This window comes from Ochotona curzoniae, unplaced genomic scaffold (genome assembly GCF_017591425.1).
Source record: "Ochotona curzoniae isolate NIBS_2020 unplaced genomic scaffold, NIBS_Ocur_1.0 contig_1, whole genome shotgun sequence".
Taxonomy (NCBI): Eukaryota; Metazoa; Chordata; class Mammalia; order Lagomorpha; family Ochotonidae; genus Ochotona; species Ochotona curzoniae.
This window is the reverse complement of record NW_024464918.1, coordinates 6919101-6942504: the sequence shown is the minus strand read 5'-3', so window position 1 is coordinate 6942504 and position 23404 is coordinate 6919101. Positions and strand designations below refer to the sequence as shown.

The window sequence follows — 23404 nt, the reverse complement described above, 5'->3', positions numbered from 1 at the left end:
GGAGACTGGGTTCCCCCAACGCGCACTGAGCCACAACCTCCTTCTCCACCAGTTCTGCCCCTGATCCCGGCTCCCACCTGGCAAAACCCAAATTCTGAAGTGTTGGAGCTGGAAGAGGCACTGTGGAGGTCCCCAGGCTTAAGGGCTGCCCAGCAGGCAGAATTGAGAGCCCTCTCCTGGCGCAGCCAGCCAGCCTGCCACCAACTCCGGTCCTGGTCAGCATAGCCCTTGTTTGGGAAAGACAGGGTACCAAAGCAAATGAGCCAGTGATTATGCTAGACAATAATGGTCTTGTTATGGGAACTATTAAAACAAACCTCCCAAGGAAGTAATTAACCACACAGAGGAAAAAAAAGAAAACGGCTCCACACGGTGTTTATAAAAAGAAACTCCCAGTTAATTCAGAGTTGCTTATGTCAGGTGAGAGCTGGAAGCACGGAGCCTCTCTCACCTGGCGTAAGCGATTCACAATTAACAGTTCTTTTTTTGGAGGGGATTCCTCGGCACAGAGCATCCTTTTCATGGTTAATTACTTCCCTAGGAGGTGTGCTAAGCACTTTGCCGTTTATTGATAAATATTAAAGTCGCTCCTCATCAACTCCAGATCCCACCCTGCAGCAGCCGCCAAATGAGATCGCTCTTCTGGCTTGTTGCGCGCGGGGGCAGGAGCCATCCAGCTTTTGTCGGTTCTCGGGATGGACTCTGTGGGTTTCTAGACCCGGCGGCAGGTCAGAGAGGCACGCAGGCAGAACATGCGTGCAGGCCTGGGGAGCAGCTGCGATGGGCGCGTTTGTTATCAGTCTCTTGAATGGAGAAAATAATGAAGCCCTCTTTTAAAGTGGCCAGGAAACCGGAAACCACTTTGCCACCTAGAAACATTCTGCCTGATTAAAAAAGAAATCTCGGTGTAAAGTGAGATCTGTATTTTAGTTTAAGCTGAGATAGATTGCGATACAAATAGAGAGAGAAAGAGATTTGAAGCCCTTATGAACCATTTTCTACTTGGGTTCTTCCACGAACAAATTAAGCCCTGGCACTTCACGGCTGCAAGCAGTTGTGAAACCCGGCTTGCTACAAAAGCCCTGGAGGACTTCATGAAATTCAGGCTGATGACTCCTACCCCAGAACTTCTGATTTTGAGGTCTGGGCGGGGAGGGGGGTGTAAGAATTTGAACTTCTTGTCCATTTTCAGACGGTATTGATGTAGACTGTCTTGCCAACTGCCAACCTAGGACATCCATTATATGAATGATTATTATTTGTATTAATGTTATTACATCAATATGAATGTTATTCTATGACCGGAGTTCAAATAGGTCATAGAGAATGGAATTTAAAGATCAGTTTACTTTGGTAAGAAAAAAAACTTGAAAATCATAGGCATTTTCCATGAACTGTTTAATGATCCCTCGTATGGAATGAATTAACTTCTCTCTAATACATCAGAATGGCACTGTATGAAGTAGCTTCTTTGGAAGAAATTTAAAAAAAAACTCACACTTAAGTATTTCCTGTAGTCTGTGATGTTTAGAAGAGTAACTTATAGAAAATGCCTTACAATACCCCCACTATGACAAGTTATGCCAACTGGCTACATTTCTGCTCTCATAATGGTAAAGGTCTCCCAATACCTCCAGCAATGTGCAGGCTCACATAACCTTAGCAAGCAACATCCACTTCTAAAGATACAAGGGTTACCTGCCTTGGCTTCCAAAATGACAAGGAGATGGTTCAGACAGACATGCCAGCCAGAGACTGTCTTTTTAATAGTGAAAGATCTTCGCTTGAACTGCTCACCCCAATTTAGAAAGGAAGAGAATCAAAGAAATATTTTTGCTTACAGAAGACAAATGCCAGCTCATTAAAGTCTGGGAATACACACAACATGTGCGCCAAGTGACAGGCGGATAATATTTAATTATCACCACCAAGGCAGAGGTGTGAGATTTAGTTCATCACAACCAGGGGTAGGAAGAGAGAGTGTAGATTCCCTCTAAAAGTGGGAACCGTAAGGTGAGGAGGCAACGAGAGAGAGTAGCCTAGAGAGACAGTGCTTTCTCCTGCCCTGCACCCTTGTATCACGCAGCACCCAGGGTCAGGAGCCTTAGCCTTCTCTGCTCAATGTTGAGTCCCATCATTTCAAACCGCTTGGGTATCTGTCTGGAGCACTCCTGGACTCCTATCACAGCCTATACAGTCTGAAGGCAGGTACACCCGTGTAGACCAGGGAGGGCAGCCTTGTAACTGCTTCAACCTATGAATAAAAGAGATGGGAGGAAGCTCTGGCGGGGCTTAGCTTGCCTGACCTCACAGTGTACCTCTTTCCTACTGCACTGCAGGATACGTCCTCCTCACAGCCCAGGCAGGCTGCTCTTCCTCCTCCTCCTTCTCCATGTCCCTGATTTCTGCATCAATGAAACTGTAACATCATAATGGTGGAGGGCTTGGCCGTGGGAGTCAGCCTTTACATCCCAGCTGTACAAGTCACCTCACCTCTCAAAGTCTCAATTTTCTTGTCTGTAAAATAGGCATCATAATGTCATTTCTGCAAACTGGTTTCAGGCATAGGTGAGGAAATGGATGCATGTGTTGTAAAAGACACATAGCTTGTAGAAAGCACTCTGAAAATTGGCTGCTGCTGGCTTTAACGTTATGAATATGCTTGTTATTATTTTCTAGAAGGGAGACTGGGCCCATATAGATGGAACCTAACCAGTAAGTTGTCCAGTGTATGTGATCACAAGGATTCTAACTGATGCCTACCTAACTTTGAAGCCGCGTAATCATGTAAGAACTTTCTTAAAAATCGTGTTTCTAGGCCATTACCTTTGGGATTCTGATTTATTCAGGTAGGGGATTCTGGACTCTGCATTTTCACCCAGCACCCCTGAGAATCTGACACCAACTCCCTGCAGACCAAGTTTTGAAAAATCCTTATGTAAATACCGGTTCTCCCCAGGGAGAGCTGATGTGGCCGGCATCACAGTGCCTGCACTGCAAGTCCTTGTCCGTAGATTCCCAGAGTACAAAAGGAGGGAGGCAAAGAGGAGAGGAATCCTTTTTCAAGGATTTAACAACACATGAGCGCATTGTCATGTTTTGTATCTGAGTGAATAACTTCAGGAAGTTTTAGAAGTTGTTGGAAAGGTGACTAATACTTACTTTAAAAGCCCTTACATTGTGATGTGGATTCATCCACCCATCTATCTGTTCATTTGTTTATTTATTGACAGTGTAATAGACTTTTGCTAAGGATTTTCTAAATGTTAAGCACTGGATAAAGGCCTTTGGATATGCTAAACCAGGTATGGCAGGTGCCCATAAGGAGCTCCCTATGCATGTGAAAAGAGAAGATGCGTGAATATACATTGTTGTCTGTATTTACAGTTCAGCATGTGAGGGTGACAGGCATGGAATGCCTTAGCTCAGTGGGAACATAGGAAAGATTATCATATTGTGTGGGTGACATCTGCAGCATGGGGAAGCCCGTCACAATATTAAGCTCAGGGTCTTTAATCTGTCTCCCTTTGGGGTCCTCAAAGGCACAGCTCACCAACAGCTGCTTCTTCCCTCTCCCTAAATTCAGGACTCCAGCTTCCTTTTAGAACAGAGTTTCCCACCCACCTCCTTCTGCAAAGCTTGTTCCTTGTTTTCTCCAGTGGAGGCTATCTTGGGTAAAGAGATACAGATGCTGGCCCGAGCTCCCAGCATGCTATCCAAGGCACTCCAGCCAGGTCTAAATGAGGAGAAATAACACTGGAATGTGTCCAAAGCTCTTGGAACAGAGGAAACCCACCCTTCGCCCACTGCCTCCTCCTCCCTCCCCATCCCATAACCATCCAAATTGGTTTGACATGATTCAGGGATGCTATCCCGGCATTTATCTCACTTGTTAATTAATAACTCACCTTGTCTGTGCATTTAACAGAGCCAAACAAGACACTTCGGGGACTCTGGAAGAGCTGTAGTACTCAAGTCCAAAGAATCCAGTTGCTTGCTCCAGTGAGAGACAAAGCGTTGGTGCACCCATTGGAAATGCTTTGATTAATGTGTGCAAAGCATGTTGATGGATTGGTTGAGTAGGGGACTACTTAGAAGGGCAACACAGCTCTATTAATTGGGTTGGATGAGGATTCCCTTGGCAGTCCAAAGACCTTGTGGCAAATGTAACTGGAACTACAGAGTCCCTGTTTGACTCCCAGAGAGGAAAGTGGTATAGCTAATGCTTGGGATGATAATTTGGCCTTCAGGCCACTACTAGCTGGCCAGGAACTGGGTCTCTCCTCTTTGGGAGGAAAGCAGAACTTGCTCCAGCTGAGCATCTATGCTAACACATGGCACCAGTACCCTAAGAGTCTCTGGATTTTCCAATTAAAATAAGATCTTTGACTTTTGGGGGGTTGTTGAATTAGAAAAGCTTCTATTTAGGAAATTGAAAGTTGGGGGTGGGGAGTTTTTTTTCTTTCATTCTATTGCAGTTTTAAAAAAAAAAAGCTCATTGTCTGTTTTCATGTGAGAATTGTAATCAGTGGGATTTTGGAGGGCTGTCATGTGCCTAGCACTTCATTGAGCTTTCAGTGTAGATGGGGGAACAGCCTCCTCTGCTGCACCTGGCCTGTACTCAGAGTCCTGCACCCTACAGCCAGGGCAGAGTTGCAATTGCAGATCAGATCCTCCTATGCTCTCTCCTAGTTAGAGCCGAATTAAATGTCAGTTGCACCTCAGCCTAGCTTCTCTGCATAGGTTTCCTGAGTTTTCTCTGACCTACCTTGCATAGGAGCTCTGCTTCCTTGAGGCCAGCCAGCCTTTTGATTGCCCGCCCCAGGGCCTTTACTCATCCCAGGGCAGCAGTGCTCAGCCTGCACACTTTGTGTGACTGGCGCCTTCTGCTTGTTCAGTTCTAAGCTTTTCCCTCCCCGGAAAGGCTTGTGTTGACCATAAACATCCCTCTCTGTCTCTCTAGTCACCCTTTGGTGTTTCCCAAGCAGAAGTGTCATATTCCTAAATCTTCTTGCGTTTGTCTTTCGACTTGTGGTGTCCATTTCTCCTCGTTAGAATTATCAGCAGATCTCATCACGTTGACAGTTGTCCCTCAGTATCCTGGGGAATCGATTCAATGACCTCTAGCAGATATCAAAATCTGGGGACACTTTTATCTCTTCTATAAAATGGCCTAATATTTACATAGAACCTATGCATATTTTTCCATATGCTGTAAATGATCCCTAGAGGGCTTGCAATGTGATAGCTACATGTTATTTAAGTAGCTGTTACGCTGTGCTGTTCAGGGGATAATGACAAGGGGGAGACATCTCCGTGTTCAATACAGATACAATCTTTTCCCAAATATTTTTGATCTGTGGTTGCAGAATTTGTGTTTTGTGAATCTAGAAAAAAACTGGATATAGTAAAAATAACAATTGCATTTCCATGTATCAGACAAAAATGTGGAGACTCAAGGAGGTAATCAAAAATAGACCACAAGCTAGCTGCGAGCATCCGTAACTTTTCTCCCTTAAACCTATTTTGTTTTCTAAAACAGTAACAAAATCTTGACAATGTTCCTGAGAAAAATTCAAATAAGTACAGAATTTGTCTTGTTGCTAAGAGATTCCTTCCCCCACCCCCACCCCCGCCTCTCCCTCCCCCCACTCCAGCCAAAAAAAAACAACCTCACCTTAATGGTGAAAATTTCCTGCTAAGAATCTTTTCCAGTAGATTTATCTGACCATCAGTTTTGCTTTAAAAAAACAAATAAAAGGTGTTAGAAGTACATGAGTTTGCCCAACACAGCATCTTCAGTCTTTTCTAATCAAGTCTTTAGTAGCTTAAATTGTTATTAAGTGTCTCTTAAGGGATTATATTTTCCCCCTTATTAGATGACAAATCAGATAATCATCATAAAATTGTGATGCAGATGCAGAATCTGGAAAAAAAACGTTAATCATTTAAATCACTGTGGACTTATTTTAGGGAATTAAGGGATTAAAATACAGATTTAACTGGTGGCAAAGAGGTAACATTTAAATCATTATGTTGACTTCTGGCATTTTTGCCTTGGCTGGAGTCCCTGCCTAGATCGTAATAAGCACCCTCATGGTTTCTTTGATCAGCACTTGAGTAAAGGAACAAGGCCCTGGTCCAGTTGTGATTGGCTCTCCAATTATTGTTTCTTCAGCTTCCCCTTCACCTCAGACCTGTAGCTCGACCAGGGGACAGGTTTGCTTTCCAAGGGCCACTTGGCAATGTCTGAAGGCACCATGCAGCAAACAGGGAAATGCTACTGGCACTTAACGAGAGGAGGTTGGGTTTGCTTCCAAATATCCTTTATGCCCCACCGCAAAGAAATCATCTGGCCTCAAATATCAAGAGCGCCAAGGTTGAGATAACTGGCACAGACCAAGTGCCTCTGCAGATCCTCACTAGAAACACATAGCCAGAGAGGGAGGTGATTTATCTAGTGTGGGAGAGCTCAGATGCAGCCAAGGCAAGCAGGAGAGCCCAGGTCACAGCCTTCTCCTGCACCCATCCTAGCCCCTCAAGTGCTGGGTCCGGGATCACAGCAGGCCTTGCTTGGAAGGTTCATGCTGCCACACTGCCATTGGTGTTAGATGTTCTCTCCCCTGGTTTTGGATCAGGCGTGTATTTTTGCCGCAGAGCGCTTCTGCACTGGCATGCCGGGGGCGAGCAGGGAGAGTGGAGCTGTTGGACTTTAAATAGCAAAGCCTTCTCCCCGGCGCAGCAAGAACAGCTGTCCAAGGCCTGTGCTCTTTTCTTCGGCGTTCCCTCTTCCCAGCCAAGAGCTCTGGGGGATTGGACAGGGGCCAGGACTCTGTGGCCAAATGTGAATCCACAGAAAACTGCAAGGGGTCCCCCACAACCCTGTACTCTTGCTCGTTCCTTCTTCCTCAATCCCAACAAAGACACCAGAGCTTTCCAAGGTGGTTCTGTGTGCCTAACTTCAGGGGCTGTCACCATTCATCTACTCTACCCTCCCCGACCACCACCCCCAACTCATACAAGCATAGTCTCTGTTTTCTGGAATCCTGGAGCCGGAATCATGGAGGGATGTAGCCTCTTTCATTTGGGAGAATTACAGAATTATTTCATTCATTCCAGTCTAGAAATTGACAGATACAAAAAGGCTAAGATACTCAGTCCCCAGGGCCTAGAAAACCCAAAGAAGGGAAGCAAGTTCTTCAAGGCTAAACCAGCAAGCAGGGTACTCATAGGCCTGAAGCCCTGGTTTCCTGGCCAGAAACCCAATGGGCTTTTGTCCTGCTATGCCACAACCCACAGAGCCTGTTGTCATTCATGATGATGATAATAAGCATCTTCTCCTAAACCAGCCATGCTCCTGGACAGAAGGCTTTCCCATCACTTATTCATTCAACAAACATGAAGAGCACCTCTACTCTATTTCAGAGACTATGAAATGTATGACTCGGACTCTGCCCAAACAGAAGTATATGAAAATCCGTGGCAGAAGGAAGGCCAGGAGTTCAAGGTCACCCAAAGGAGGGGCACCAAAGACTTCAGAGTAGGTCAAACTTGCATTTTGAAAGATCACAAGAAAGTGAGTAAGAAAAAGAAAAAGTGTTGTGGGTGAAGAGAGTGGCAAGTTCAGTCACAGGCAAGAAACAGTGGTGTGTATTTGGGGACAGAACCCCTATGGCAAATAGAAAAGGAGGTGGTAGCTATAGAAATCAGCCTGGGACGAACTCCCCTGCAGCGTGGGTGCCAGGCTGGGCAGAGTCCATATTGCTGGAGTATTTGCTTTTGTTTCCGTCCTCATAGCCTCTCTCCAAACCAGCAAGAGGTGATGGTAGAACCACTTGAGTTACTGATAAGCACTCACAGCCAAGAGAGAGGCTGGCCTTTCTGCTTCCTCCCCTAAACATAGATACCCTTTCCTTGTGATGGAAAGTGTCAGCCCAGCAGGCTGAGGAAGAGGTTTGGGATCAGACAGCTCTGAATGCCACGCCCAGCTCCTCTACCTACTTACAGATGAGCTTCAACACGCTGTTCCCTCTCTCAGCTGAACCTCAGCTTTGCTCTCTGCAAAGTGGGCTGAAACTGGCTCTGGTCTCATGGGACACTCTGAGGCTAAGATAAGGAAATCCAGAAAGAAAACATAAATACAGTGGTTCCCTGATAGTCACCAGAAAGGCTTCATACACCATCGCTGGGTGCCAATCGCCCCTGGAGTCTCAGACTCAGTATTACCATCTGGTGTGTCACCCAAGAATGTGTATTTACAACCCGTGCCCATGTGATGCTATGATTTTTGAAGGTCACTGCCTGTTTTGGTGAAGTTCAAGGGCTGGCATTTGCAAATCAGATGGGAATCTTCTGGTCCCTGTTTTGATACAGTGCCTTCTATCCCACTTGCTCTGACGCGAGTCTTTTCCCTCAGATATCACAAACCAGTGGCTCACTGACATGAGTTACTGAAACCTTTGAATGTGTTGCTGATAGAGAATTCTACTTGCCCAGCAAAAGAGGTGGAAAGTCTAGAGGTTTACTTGCCCGAAGTCCCACAGTGGAATAGCTGCCTTCCAGGCCCAGTCCTCTTGATTCCAGATGTCTTGTCTCTGACTCTTTTGCTGCAGGATGAGTTTCCTAGAGTCCCAAGGAGCTGGGTGTCTGGTGTCAGGAAAGAAGAGGCTGTACAGAAGACAGATGCAGAAAAGGAAAGCTGTGGTCACCAGATCAAGCTTGTTCTGCTCTGACTTTTGCTGGGGTCACTCACAAAGCGTGTGGCTCAGCAGGGAGTGAGGGACGGATCTGTGCAGATGCTTGCAGCCCATCTGGGGCGATCACCCTGAGTCCTGGCCCTTTAGTGGACAACACTCATGCCATCGTGCCCTAACCATCACACCAAGCATGCCATCTTGTCGGTCTTTGCCTTGTCATTTTTGTGCGTGTTGCCATCTGGGCTTTCGGATGCCACCTTGCCTGGTCCCTCTAGGTTCATTTCTTAATCATTAACAACATGCTTTCTTAACATGCTCCCACCTCCACCACCTCCTCCCGCATCACTAGGATGTACTTGCATCTTCCTTTTTCTTCTTCGAGACAAAGCAGTGAACAACACCCTCTGAAAAGCTCAGTCCTACCAGGTCCTGGTTCAAATCTTCCCAAGGAATCTCGGCTCTTTGAGGAGGGCCCAGGTTGCTATAAAGGCCTCCAGTGCTTTTTATATGGGGACCTCTTCTTCCACATTGATCTTCCCTTTCGTCTCCTTCATTCTGCTGCACACCTGCCTTTTGCTGTTCCTATGACTCAAGTCACAGGTGTGTCACCACCTTGGGCTTTCCTACTTGCTACACCCTCTACCCTGATGTCTCCTGTGTCCTCTGTTTACGGTAATTCCCACTCACCCTTAGGTCTGCTAAGAGCCCTGCCTGGTGTCACTAAGACCCCATCCCCCTCCCTCGCCATCCTCCAACCTTTCACTTCCCTTGCTTGGCACCTTTGAAACAGTGTCCCTCTCTCAAAGTCTGTCACGCATCACCACGTTGTCCGTTTCCCTGATTAGAACCCAGGACCCTCACCGCAGGGTCCTGCTCTGTCTTGGTCAATTCATTTGTCTATAAAGTGAATGAACCAATGCTTTCATGGAAAGCCTTTAAAGGAGAAAGCCGTTGTTTCTGCTCAGCAGATTGTAGGGGAATTAATCAATGTCATTTTAGGATAGAAAACGATATGTACACACACAGGGCCATCTGAGTCACTCTTTAAAACCTCTGATAGCATTTTATTCACGCAAACAAAATCTGAGCCTAAGACACATGATTTCTTTTCGGTGAGACATGAGCATGCGCTTCTGCTGTTTCACGTTTGTTATTGACTTTGCTCACCCTGTGTATTGATGATCAATGTAAGCCTCATCGTCCTCGTCTGAAACACGAGCCAAGACAGAGTCTGGGGAGGAGTGCGGTTGAGTCAGCCCTGCCCTTCCAAACTACAACTGGCTTGCAGAGGCAAAGAGCAGAGTGAGGAAGGGCAGCCAATGTGAGGCTGGGCCAGCTGGGCACGAATGCCAGGCTCGCTGCTCTCTAGCAGCTGCCCAACCTTAGGCCAGTGTCTCCAGCTGCTCCTGTGCAAAGTGGGAGGTAACAAGTGGTTTCCAGTTACCTCGTGCCTTGCCTGAGGCTTACGCCTAAGTCACAGCAGCACCATTGAATGGGTATGCATTTGTTTCCGTTCTACAGATGAAGAAACTGAGGCTTGGAGAGGTAAAATAATTAGCCCGAGGCAACAGAGCAAAGACATGACAGGTCTGGAATTGGCTCTGGGTTGTCTGACCCCAGCTGCTGCAGTCCTACCTGGCAGTGCCCGACTGGCTGCTGATACCCACACAAAGAGGCAGTGGGAGAGAAGCTCCACTAGCCACAGTGCCTGGAGCTGGCGGGGGCACTTCCTATGGGAATGACAAATTCTCAGAGCCAATACTTCGGAGCTCCCTAATCAGGCTGGAAGTTTGTAAGGTAGCTGAGTCCAGGTCCTACTTCCTGCTGGCCACCCAGCTACTCCTTTATGCGACAGAAGCAGCTTCACCGGCCTCAGGTCTGTGGCCAGCCCTCTTGCCTCCTCCCATGAGACAAGGCCTTCCCTCAGGCAGAAAGTAGCTGTTCCAGCTTGCTGCCCTGAGGTGTCTGCTGTGACAGCCTCTTCCCTTGCCCGTAGATCTCAGTCTGGCACCCCACCAGGCTGCCACCCCCTGCCGGGCTGGCCTCGGCTCAGTGCTGTCTGACCTGTCAGTGGACTCTTTGAAAGGGAGGTTGATGAGGACCAGGGCAGGGGGAGCAAGCAGGCCTGTGAGAGGCTGGAAACAGCAGGCAGAGGGCGAGCATTTGGGGAAATGGGAGGCCAAGATCAGAGGCCCCTGCTCTCAGTTGCCACTGGTTTTTATAACAGGAACAGGGAAAGACAACAGCAGTGGGGGAGAAGAGGATGGGAGTGAGCTGGCGAGGCCTGCCAGGGGCTGCCCTGGGTGGGCAAGCTAGGGTAAAGTGAGTCCCTGAGCCTCTTGCTGAGCTGGGAAGAGTCAACTGAGGGAACGAGGCAGGAAATAGGGAAAAAAGGGAAAAAAGAACAACATGAACGTTGAAGATAAGTTTTAAAACTTTTCTTTGGCATTTCCTCCTCTGGCTCCTGTACCACTCAGGAGATCCATCCCCTCATGCTGGGTTGTGGGAGGGGCTTTACTAAGTTCAGGGTGAAGAAAATGGAATGAAAGATTAGCTTATTTTAGTGCCCAAACATGTTTAAAATCCATGTGCATCTTTTTTTTTTATAATGCATATTGTTGCATGAACTTTTGGAAGACTACTCACATGCAAGGATTGAAAGGAAACTTTGCCCTAAAATACATAGAAGATGGAACTCCATCTTCTACGGACTTTTTGAAATGCCCTCATATTAAAGAGAGGTCTTGCCAGGATTCCATCCCTTCCTTTGGCCCAAGAGCCTTGGTTTCTCCCCAGCAGCAATCGCTTTCATTCCCACGTGCACTCGGGAGGCAAACATCAAGCATGCCAGCTCTTGAGGGGCCCCCATCGACTCTGCCATGACTGCTGCACTCTGCCTAAGACACAGGAAAAGCCCAGAGGTCCCAGGAGCTCCAGGACTGATGAAAAGAACTAGCAAGAATCAGGAGGAGGCTTTCTGGAAGGAACACTAATACAGGTTTATGATTGTGCTTTATAAGAGTGGCCGTAGTGCCAACAGGGGGGAGAGGGCCCGCCAGAGGACAGCCCATCAGGCAGCCTGGGTATTAATGGCAGGTGAAGTGTTCCCAATGAACACCCTGTCAGCCCATCTATTGCTTGCAAAGGTTGACGATGCCAGAGACTTAACCGAGGCAGTGAAGAACTAATCTCATATTGCCAGGTTAAATCAAGTCAGCCTTGCCCGTTCCTTTCACTTCTTAGTTACATCAAGCCAGAATACTTTCAATTATCCCTCACTTCCAACTTGTCAGCTGGAGCTGAGTGAAATGCAAATGGAACAGTTTCCCTGTGTGCTAGAGAGCAGGAAATGTCATTAAGGAGAGCCTGTGCTGATTGAATGCCAGACCCCCATCATCGTGTTCCCTGGGTGTGGTCTTAGAGCATCTTGGTGCACTCTAGGAAGAAGATGCTGATGAGTCCATTGTATCCACTGAACAACTGAGGCTCGAGAGTTCAGTCACATGCCTCTGGTGACATTATCGGAGAGTAATAGACCGTATATGAAAACCAGGCCACCCTGATTTCTGAAGTCTATATTCATTTGCTACTTTTCTCACTGAGCCAAGAGCAGAGCCACCCTGAGCAAGAAAGGCAGAGAGCGAGCACTGCCCCTAGCTAAGCAGGCCCTGGCCATTGGAGTGACTCCCTAGAAATGTTCCAAACCTCAAAGTCAACTGTGCTGAGAGGAGCACCCACATGAGCTGTTCTTGTCTCTCCCCTTCGTGATCCTCTTAAACCCTCTGCTATCCCTCTACCCACCCCCAATCCATGTGGGGTCAACCAGATACCCCGTTGGTTTGTGATTTGCTTCTGTGGCATATCCTAGAGCCTCTTGGCCATCCCAGCACCAAACGGCAGCCACCCATTGAGTGGCTCCCAGTGACACAAGGAATGTTTGTTTCTTTAGCAAGATCATTGATATCCGACTGCTAGAATGATGGTGACTGCCAGTGTGTTTATATAGACAAGCTGTTTATATAGACGTGAGCCCAACAAAAACATATTGGCCTGGTATGCCCAGCACTTCGGGCCTGACCCTGTGAAGAGCTCACCTGAGAATAATAAGGTAAATTCAGTCCTGTTGTTGCCGTATTTTTGTTTCACTTATGCCTCTGTATGTCTCTCAAGAAAATTCAGCAGGAGCCTTACGCTCTTGCCAGAGGCAGCAATCCCCCAGTTCCTGTCTATCCTCCCTTAGTTGGGTTCTCAAGAGCAAATTGCAACAGATCCCTTCCTTGCCACATCTTGTTGCCTGTTGCCTCATTAACTTTCCACCTCTGTATCATTAGCTGATCTCCAAAATTGCCTGAAGAAGATTTGGGGGGGGGGGGGGGGTTCACCACCTGTGTTTTTCTTGAGGAAATGAGAACTTGGCAAGTGCCTATCTCAGTACAGGTAAACAAACCTTATACAATGCCAAGAAGATTCAATAAGAAAAGTAGAAATGACCGAGAGGTACTCAGTAGCTGCTGTTTAGTAGGCAACTGGATGTCCACAGCTGCTCTGGGTACTGTACCTTGGTCCTAGAGTAGCTTCCCAACACTCCTCTGATATATCATCTTCATCATCATCATCCCTTCACTGTTTACATTCCCCTCTACAGCCAGTGGACTAAGCTGAGGGTACAGAAGCATATCTAGCCTCCAGAATGTTCCCCTGTGCTGTTTTTCCAGCCAATTGATCCTATAGTGGTAACTACAATTTCTAACTTTCTATCATAATTAAATAGCTTTCTTTCATAATCTCCTTGGATAGACCATCAGTGCATCAGTGTGTCCTCTTCAAAATCCACCTTTTCAACTAATCCATTCTATAACCCCTGTGCACAATGAGAAGGGAAGGAGGAATGGTGGTTGGTGGTGCTTCCCATCAAACTGTGATCTGGAAAGAGTGGAGTGTATTTTTAAAATCTGAGCCTCTGGCTCGTCCCCAAACAGGTGTGGGGTGAGGGCAGGAACAGAACTCTCCACAGCCCCTGTAGGAGACCACTGGAGTCCATTTATACCACCCTGGCACAAAGTAAAACTGAGAAAAGTAAATGTAGGTGTTTCTCTGAAGCTTTTACTACCTAAGAAAGCCATCAGGTTCACACAGGTTGGAGAGGGAATCATTTGCATAGCAAGCTACAGGGAGCAAAAGGTTCCCGAAACGGAACTGAGTACCTCCACCAGAATTCTCCATGAGCTGCCCAGTGCACAAAGAACAGAGGTGAACATGGGTGTAATATACGTCCTCTCACTCCTGGAGCTTTTGAGAGCGAGGATGGAAGGACCCTGGGAGCCTCCCCCAGGCAGAAAGCTGTGCATGTTTGCACCTGCTCTGTAATACGCTAATGCTTGCTGAGGCTGCTTCCCACACAGCCTCCCCCGAAACCCTCTACAGCATACCACTGTTGATAAGGTTTCAGTTCCACTTTTGAGCTCAATCCTCTTCACATTTTAGGTGCTCCCTTTTAAAGCAAGCTAGGCAAGGGCTGGAAATGGCTGACACAAACCTGCAGCCGGTGCAGAAGTTAAGTGCCACCTCAAATTGAGCCATGCTCAAACTGCGAAGCTGAATGGGAGTTTGAATCTGGCAGGTGCCTAGTGCGGTCCTTGGCGGTCAATGTGGCAAGGGCTGAATTCCAGGAAGTCTTGTTTCTCTTGATTCCATGTCAGAACTCTGTCCTAGGTGTTGGAGTAGCCAGCTCTCTAGTGATGACCGACTCTTACAGCTATCTTTGCATTCCCCAGCTTAGGGGGACCACCATCCTGTCTAGAGATACCCGCCCCCTCCCCAGGAGGGAGGACATGCCTCTTCTTTCTGAAAATGGAGACCACAGTGGATAGTGATCTCTTGGGCTGCTTCTTCCTCCTTTTGGTCCCTAATTGCTGCTTAGCAACTTAGGTACCTTGCTCAGCTTCTCCAAGTCTCCTCCATCTCATGCTCTACAGGATGTGTAATATGATAACAATGGTGACAGTTTATTTCCTTGGGCAGTTGCTATAACAGGCATAGCTCCAAGTACTAGACATACAGTAACTGCTTTCATCCTCCCGACAGTAATTTCTTTTTTATGATATATTTATTTTTGTTGGAAAGTCAGATTTACAGAGAGAAAGTGAGACAGAGAGGAAGATCTTCCACCTACTGATTCACTCCCCAAGTGGCCACAACAGCCAGAGATAAGTCGACCCAAAGCCAGGAGCCAAGAGCTTCTTCTGAGTCTCCCACATGGGTGCAGAGACCCAAGGCTCTCAGCCATCCTCAACTGGTTTCCCACGTCAAAAGCAGGGAGCTGGGAGGGAAGTGGAGCATCCAGGGTATGAACCAGTGCCCATATGGGATTCCAGCGAATGCAAAGCGAGAACTTAAGTCATTAGGATACCGAGCTGGGTCCCAACAATAGTTTCTAACATCCTTACCCTGCTGCATGTCCGTTTGGTATGTAAGGGAAACAGAGTTACTGAGCAGTTAGCTATCCCAGGCAGCAGCTAGGTGGTAGGTAGTTAGACTGAGATACAAACCCAGATGCCTTGTCCCAAAGTTTCAGGCCTAAGAGTTGCATTTTTCTGTGCTGTATAGGGTTCCGGGAAAAATTTACATTGGTAGTGTGTATAGATTTTTCTCAGTCTACTATTCATCTGGTATTACTATTAAGCTATCACTAACTAGTTCATAGCCCATAGTAATGAGAGATTATAGCCAAATGTTGGTTTAATTTGTTTTCACATCCAATTTTTATACTCTGAAAGGATTGAAAACTTTGCAGAGTGCCTGGTTATGGGAATATTTGTAGTTTTTGAACATCTACCAGATGCCATGCTGATGTTCTGTTCGTGTCATCTCGCTCATTCCCCTTGATACCAGCCTGTTATGTGCACTGTTAGAATTCTGTTTTAAAAGCAAGGAAACTCAGTAAGGTTGATTATCTTTCCAGGCTAATACAGCCAGGAACATGAGTTTGAAACCCAACTCCATCTGAGTCAATAATCCAGGCTTGTACCTCTTGTACTGTGTAGATTATAATGGAGTTGTTTTTCAACCTTGGAACTTATAAACCAAATGATTCCATTTGGTGATGTCTGCTTCATATTACTAAAGTGGCCCTGGAAGGTTATCTCTAATCTTAATCAAAAACATGGAAAAGATGCCTCAATATTATTCTCAAAAAGTTTCTTCATACCCACATTTCTTTGAAGCTTTCATTACCATTAGGATATGACATGTAGGGGAAAACCTGAAAAAAGCAAGAAAAATGAGATGAAATAGTAATTTTATTTTGGTATCAAAAACAATTTTGAAGTCTAAGCTTATCAATGGTATTCAAAAAAAATGGTGCTTGGGCCAGGGGTGAAGTTGTTGCCTGCAGTGCCAACATCCCATGTGGGCGTCGAGTCTCAAATATTCCACTTCCAATTCAACTCCCTGCCATTTCACCTGAGAAAGTGGTAGAAGATGGCACAAATCCCTGGGCCTCTGTACCCGTGTGGGAGACCTAGGTGAAGCTCCTGATTTCACCCTAATCCTACCTAGTCTATTGTAGCCATGTGGGGAGTGAATCAGTAGGTACAAAATTTCTTTCTCTTCCTCACTTCTCTCTTTAGAACTCTCTCCTCTCTGTTCTCTACATTTCTCCCTCTGTCTTGCTCTGTAACTCTGCCTTTCAAATAAACAAATAAAATCTATTTTAAAAAAAAAAGATTATAGGACCTGGCATGGTAGCCTAGCAGCTAAAGTCCTCACTTTGCACGTGCCAGGATCCCGTGTGGGTACTGGTTCTAATCCCGGCAGCCCCACCTCCCATCCAGCTCCCTGCTTGTGGTCTGGGAAAGCAGTCTAGGATGATGGCCTAAAGCCTTGGGACGCTACACCCATGTGGGAGACCTGGAAGTAGCTCCTGGGTCCTGGCTTCAGAGCAGCTCAGTTCTGGCCATTGTAGTCACTTGGGGAATGAATCAGCAGATGGAAGATCTTTCTCCCTCTCTCCTCTCTGTATATCTGACTTTCCAATTTTAAAAAATGAATCTTTTTTAAAACAAATTACAAATGATTATTTTTAAAAATGGGTTTCAGAATTTTTTGCATTGAAAATCATCTGTTTAGAACTACTTTCCACAAACATCTTGAAGGCCTTGCATAGATATAGAACCCAGACAGAGCTGTAAGCAAACATTTGTTCTTCTGGAAAACACTAAAATCATTCTCCCTGGCCACCTTTCAGAACGAGACAGAACGAGATAGGGTGAGCATGCACGATGCTGCATAGATGCCACCACCCTGGGTCCATTGGAGAAGGCCCTACCTCACTTTCCCATCACTGCTGAGTCAGAATTGGGCCCTCCTTGAGGACTCTGCAATACCCTCACCAAGGGAAAGACAACCAGAGAAACAAATAAGCAGGTAAATATATAAATAAAGAAATCGACCAATGTGGTAGGAGGGCTGCGTTGCTTCTCGCCACAGTTGAATGGAGACATCGGGGACTCTCGGGTCCTGAACTGGCAATTCAGAACAGTTTGATTGCCTGCTTGATTGTTTGCGAGATAACTGCAAGATTGTCAGTGACAGGGTAATTTACTGAAGATTGCAATGTCAGGCTCCATCCAAGGGGCTAGCTGGCATAAAGATGCGATCCTCGAGACTGACAGGCCACCGGGAGATTGGAGTGCCAATTTAAAGTTCACGGTGTCATCTGCAAGTGTGCGGCCGCGGCAGCCCATAATCACGCAACATGATGAGGTCATTACCGGCAGCACGCATGCTCACGCTTAATCACGGCGAGAACCCCGTGCCCAACCTGGGTGCAAGCAAGCATAAATATGCAAAAGCACATCATTTACAGTCCTTCCCCATCTACCCCACCCCCACCCCATTTCCTTAGCGTTTGTCATCTACTGCTGCTGTGTTTAGGCCATCTCCTGCCAGATAGGCCCTTGAGTAAAAAAAGCCTGAAATCAACAAAACAGTAGGGAAGTTGGCAGTCACAATGGTACTGAAGTAGAAGCGATGGCACGCCCAAGCAGAACGACAGGCTGGAGGACCGCTCCAGTGCTAAATAGGCAAAGTGTCTCCAGGTATTATTTGAGCCCCAAGAGGCCCTCCCAGGCAGCAGTGTGGAGTGGGTGGCAAATGGCTTGGAGGGGGAAGAGAAACGTTCCCCAGCTTCAGGGTGGGCAACGACCACACGAGATAGATGGGACTCCTGATGCCAAGAGGCTGGCTACTCAAAGAAATCTGCGGTGCTAAAAAGCCTGGGTTGCTTCTCACCTGAGAAGTTGCTGTGGCTGCCAGCGTATCCCAGTGGGTTGCTATTGCAGTCTGAAGCAGGCCTTGCATGGCAAGTTCCTGCCGCAGAGTTCAGGCCGCTGAAGGGGAGGCTCCAAAGCAAAATCCTGGGCTCTGTTTTGGCCCCTTTTCCTTTTCCTAGTTGACCATGTTACTGCCATGCCGATCCTTCCGCCTGAATGTGGGCCTGAGAAGATGCCTCCACACTGGGCCACTTCCACCACACCTTTCTCCCATGCTGTTTCAGGAGTTCACCGGGTTCCTGGGAGCTTGGCCCACAGCCAGCGCTCATGACCAGAGCCTAAGTTTCACAAGTCTCTAAACTTAAAGCATGCACTCCTACTTGCCCTACGTGCCTGTAATTCCAGGAAAGTGTGTGCATGTAAACGTATGGCAAGGCACCTGAGTAGCATTTGCCCATGTGGAAAATGAGAGGCTGGTTTTTGTTATTGAAAGGCCCAGCAAAACATGCAACCTCTTAATTTGTTTGCTTGCTAAAGAGAAAGTCATGCATTAAAATAATTGTACATTAATTGCTAAATGACAGTGGAACTTTGGTAAAATTATATATTTCAATTTCATTAGCGTAACCAAACGAAAAGGGTAATGCCAAAAGATTACCTTGTAGTAAATTAAAATCACACAGCCAGGTCTGAGATGCAGCATTCACGTACAAGTGTTGGTCAAGGCACAGCCCGGGGTTTGACTGCATGTTCTTAGAATGCTAATTATGTCCACCATGATGCCTTTTACTAGCAAATCCTGGAGATAAGTTATTCTTTACTGTGTGTTTAATCAATTCCCAACAAAGTAAATTAGGAATGGACAACTAATCAATTCCAATAGGAAACTTAAAGGAGAAGGCACTGCCCTGGAATATTCCCGTGTTCTGTGGTCAGGATATGTGAGGAATGGAAAACAAGTCATTTATTCGTTCAACAAACATTTGTTCAGTGCCCCATTCCCTGGTTGCCACTAATTTCACAGAGAAATTAGTAAGATACTGTTCTTCTTTTCCAAGAACTCATTTTCCAGATAGGGAGGCAAGCATAAAGAGGTAATTCATTCCAGTACAAGGAAGTTGGTGATAGCAACGACACATTCTAAAATGTATTGTGCCTACAAATCACCTGAGTGTCGTGTTGACAATGCATGTGGCAGGACCTGCTGGTAGGGGAAGGGGACTCTCTCTGGGGGAGGTCTGGACTGGCTTTCATTTTCCCCACAGACTGTGGGTGTCTGAGAACCCCTGGGGCAGGGAATGGGCCGACCTGTCTTGCTCAGGTTCTGGCTGTGATAACAACATACTGGAAGCCTCCAAGGGAAGCTTTTTCTTCTCCCAGCTGTGGGGCTAGAAGGTCCCAGATGAAGGCAGGGGTAGATGTGGTGTGTTTGCCTGATTTCTTGCTGATAGATGATCGTCTGTGGTTCCCACGGCAGGAAGAGGGCTCTCTGGGGTCCCTTTGCTAAGAACATTTATCGCGCTCACTGGAGCTCCCCCTTCATGACCTAATTACCAATCAGAGCCCCCACCTTCTAATACAGGCTCATTGTGGGGTTAGGATTTCAACACGTGAATCTGTAGAGATACACACATTCAAGCCAGGGCTGTCATCTGGAAGGCTTTCTAGAGGAGAGGCCACACCAAAACTGGGTATAAAAGATGAGGGGATGTGCCTTCTTTTCCGCTACTATACTGTCAGCTCCTTAAGGCCACAGACCGTGGTTCTTTACCTACTATATTATTTCTAGCACACAGCCAGCACTCAAGTATTTATTGGTAAATGAATGAATAGAAATTAGGAAGAGGGATGGAAAAGCAGAAAGGCAATCCAAACCGAGTGTTGACAGTCCTGCCGCATCCAGGAGCAGAGAACCAGACACAGCTGGGTAGATAATGGCTCCATTTTCAGGCTCGCCAAGCCAAAGCCATTTCTCTACCTTTCCAGGAAAATATAAACATCACAGCACCTGCCTCTCCCCTGGTTTAGAGTGGGCAGAGCTGGAATGCTTTTCTCCATGGAATTGCCATTCAAGGAATCACACACACTTTGATTCCCTATGCACCTGTTATTGGTACAGGCCGCTGGGAGCTGGTTACAGGTCATTTTTTATGCTTTGTTTTTGAAAGTGAAGTATTTTATTTCCAACTATTCAAATCATTTTGTATCCTAGTAAAAGAAAAATAATGAAGCAACAATTCTAGTTTAAAAATTATGATAAAGCAAAGAGAGCCTCACCAATCTCTACCTAAGACTAACCCTTCTTCAACATTTTCAATCATTTCCTTTCCACCTTTGACTTTCTGTGCATAGCAATCAGAGTGATTCAGGGCTTGCCATGTGGAACCTGCCACATCAGATGCTTAGGAAGATTGCACCTTCTTCCTGCTTGGATTGGGAACATAAATGCTGGAGTCTCCAAGCAGCTAGGTGCCACGTGCTCCTGTAACCCTGCCTCCTCTGCCTTCCAGATGGCCTGGTGGATTGCCTGGACCCTGACTGCTGCCTGCAGTCTGCCTGTCAGAACAGCCTGCTCTGCCGGGGGTCCCGGGACCCTCTGGACATCATTCAGCAGGGCCAGACAGACTGGCCTGCGGTGAAGTCCTTCTACGACCGCATCAAGCTCTTGGCAGGCAAGGACAGCACCCACATCATCCCTGGAGACAACCCTTTCAACAGCAGGTAGGCACCCTCCCTGTTGGAGCAGGAGCAAGAGCTCTGTTTTTTTGTTTTGTTTTGCTGGACCCAATTGGTCCAAAAAAATGCCCGTGGAAGGCAGCTGTCTGCTGGAGTTCCGAGGGGTGGGGGCAGTTAGAATGGGGGTGGGTAATTGGTTTCTTCCTTTGGGTCGGGCCTCCAGGACAAGAATCATGGAGTGTCTGCAGGCTTTGGCCTCCGTCAGCCCAAGTTGCTGGAGATACCTGTTGCTTCCCTGGATTTTAGATCATTTTTATGATCTATTATTTTATGACACTGTTGTCATTATTATAAATCCCCCTTTATAATGCCTCTGAGAGTGACTTTTGTTTGAGCATCACTGAAATAGTTCATTCAGGAGAGACTCTCTGAAAGCTGCTATTAACTTGATAACATAACCTATCATTCAGAGCATCTTAGAGTCAAGTTGATGCCAGTTGTGAGAATTTATTGAGCACCTAGAAAGAGCCAGGGACGTCATGTAGATGATCTCTAATCCTCACAGCTGCCTCACGTACAGCAGCCACTATATCCAGTGTGCGCGAGCCTTTAAGCCGCTGCGTTTCACTACTCATCCCCTCATTCTCTCTATTTTTGCTCTCCATTGCTAATATGCTAAAGTGTATGGACAGCCCAGGGTCAAATTATGGATTTATTTGAGAGTCAGCTTGGTCCCTCCCATTGCCCCAGGACTATGCCCCTGGAGAAGAGAAGAAAGGGAGGGTTTCCATTTACTAACCCTCCTTACTACCTTAGTTTTTCCTCTCTCCTGAGCACTGTCTTTGATCAGAAGCAGGCCAGAGAAAGCAGTGGGTCTTCCGAATGGCCTGACTGTGCAAGGCTGACTGTCGCCCCAGCAGGTGCAGGTCCAGCTACCAAGGGGCATGCTGATATGTGCATAGTGAGCCTGGTCCGGTTGGGGCTGGCCAAACTTATCTCTGAGCCATGCAGGAGAATAAAAGCTGTGCGCAGAATCCTTTTTCACAGAATCTCTGTCAACCAAGAACTTGAGAAGGGTGGTGCTTGGCTCTCTTGGCCCCCTTGAGAGCACCAATCACTGCATCTTCATCTGAATTCTCTCCTTTTTTTTCTTTAAATTATTCACCTTTCTTCTTCATTTATTTGGGTTCCAAATCGGAAATTTTTATTTTGTTTTTTTCTTAAGATTTATTCTTATTATTTTTGTATTGGAAAGGCGGATATACAGAGAGGAGAGACAGAGAGGAAGATCTTCCGTCCGATGATTCACCCCCTAAGTTAGCGCAACGGCCCATGCTATGCCGATCCGAAGCCAGGAGACTCTTCTGGGTCTTCCACGCGGGTGCAGGATCCCAAAGCCTTGGGCCGTCCTCGATTGCTTTCCCGGGCCACAGGCAGGGAGCTGGACGGGAAGCGGGGCTGCTGGGATAGAACCAGTGCCCATATGGGATCCCGGGCGTGCAAGGCGAGGACCTTAACCACTTGCGCCACCGCGCCGGGCCTTTTATTTTGCTTTTGATTAGTGCACAACGATTTTCCGTACTTAAAGAGTCCATTGTGATTTTTTTTATTCATATAAACCTTATGCCAGGATCAAATCATGTTAAACAGGATGTCCGTCACCTTAAGCATGTATTGCTTCTTCATTGGAAAAACATCCTCGATCTCCAGATTAATGAAATGAGAACAATATGATGATTGTGTAGTATGCACACAGATGGCATAGAAGTTCTCAACAAAGCGAAAGAAACCACAAGTCCCGGGCCAAACAAGAAGGCCTTTCCTCTTCTTGCTTAGTCCCAGTTCTTGGAGAGTTTCTCTAGGTTCTGCTTCTTTGGAACCAGGAGCAAACTTGATCTTGCCGAAGGAAGTGTTTGTCCTCTGCCAGAAGCATCTTGGTGGAGTTTGTATGCAGTTTGCTTCTAGTGAAAATGCATCTTTGGAGGACCTTCCTCTATGGCCATTAGAATAGATGTAATTAGCATCATTTCTTTCCTAAATCTAGACATTTCCTTTCAATACACTTTCTTCACTAGACTCCTCTGGTTTAATCTTGATCTCCTCACCAGCAATTACCACTTCCAGGAAGCATCTTGGGTACAGGTAGGATCCAGGAAAGCAGGCATGGGCTGCAGATTATTGGGTAGATGACGTCAGCTCAAGGACTCTGAGCGAAAGAGAGCTGCTTAAGAGAAAGCTTCTCTGAAGCCTTGAACATGGCACTGAATAGCACCACCCAGATGAGCAACCACTCTTCAGCATGTCTACTTGGTGCTATCGTTCACAGGCTAAGGTGCATGAGCATCTCAGAGCATTATCGTCTGACAGGTACTGAATGACAGAGCCAGGAGTAAAAAAAAAAAAAAAAAAAATTTAACTTATTTCAAGACTTCTAAAAAGGCGTCCCCCTACATAATGGCATACAAAAATAGCTGAAATGCCTCCACTCCACCACTGTAATTTACAGAGCAGATCTCACTATTGAGATAATGTGATAATTGTTACACATCAGTAATCATAAATAGAAATGAACTGATAGCATGTCTTAGCTGAATCTTTTCTACAAATTGACTGCCTGGAAATGATAGGAAGCCAGCTGCAATCATGAATTAGAAAAACAGAAGGTAAAACTCATAGGCAGAAAACCCAACCGCTGCTGGTCCTCTACCTGTCCATCTGCAGAGTCCTAAGGACTGAGGGGAAAGGAGCAGCTGATGAGTA

The 23404-nt window shown here is 46.6% G+C and overlaps 1 protein-coding gene across 5 annotated transcripts in view; it reads left to right on the top strand.

The window, feature by feature from the left end:
- Positions 1-23404, top strand: part of TENM2 (teneurin transmembrane protein 2) — an 884000-nt gene that overhangs the window by 799197 nt on the left and 61399 nt on the right. For all 5 annotated transcript variants that reach the window (XM_040984305.1, XM_040984174.1, XM_040984151.1 and 2 more), the window contains one exon: positions 20479-20689. In XM_040984305.1, the coding sequence (XP_040840239.1) occupies positions 20479-20689 (211 nt within the window). The remainder of the gene's footprint in view (positions 1-20478; positions 20690-23404) is intronic.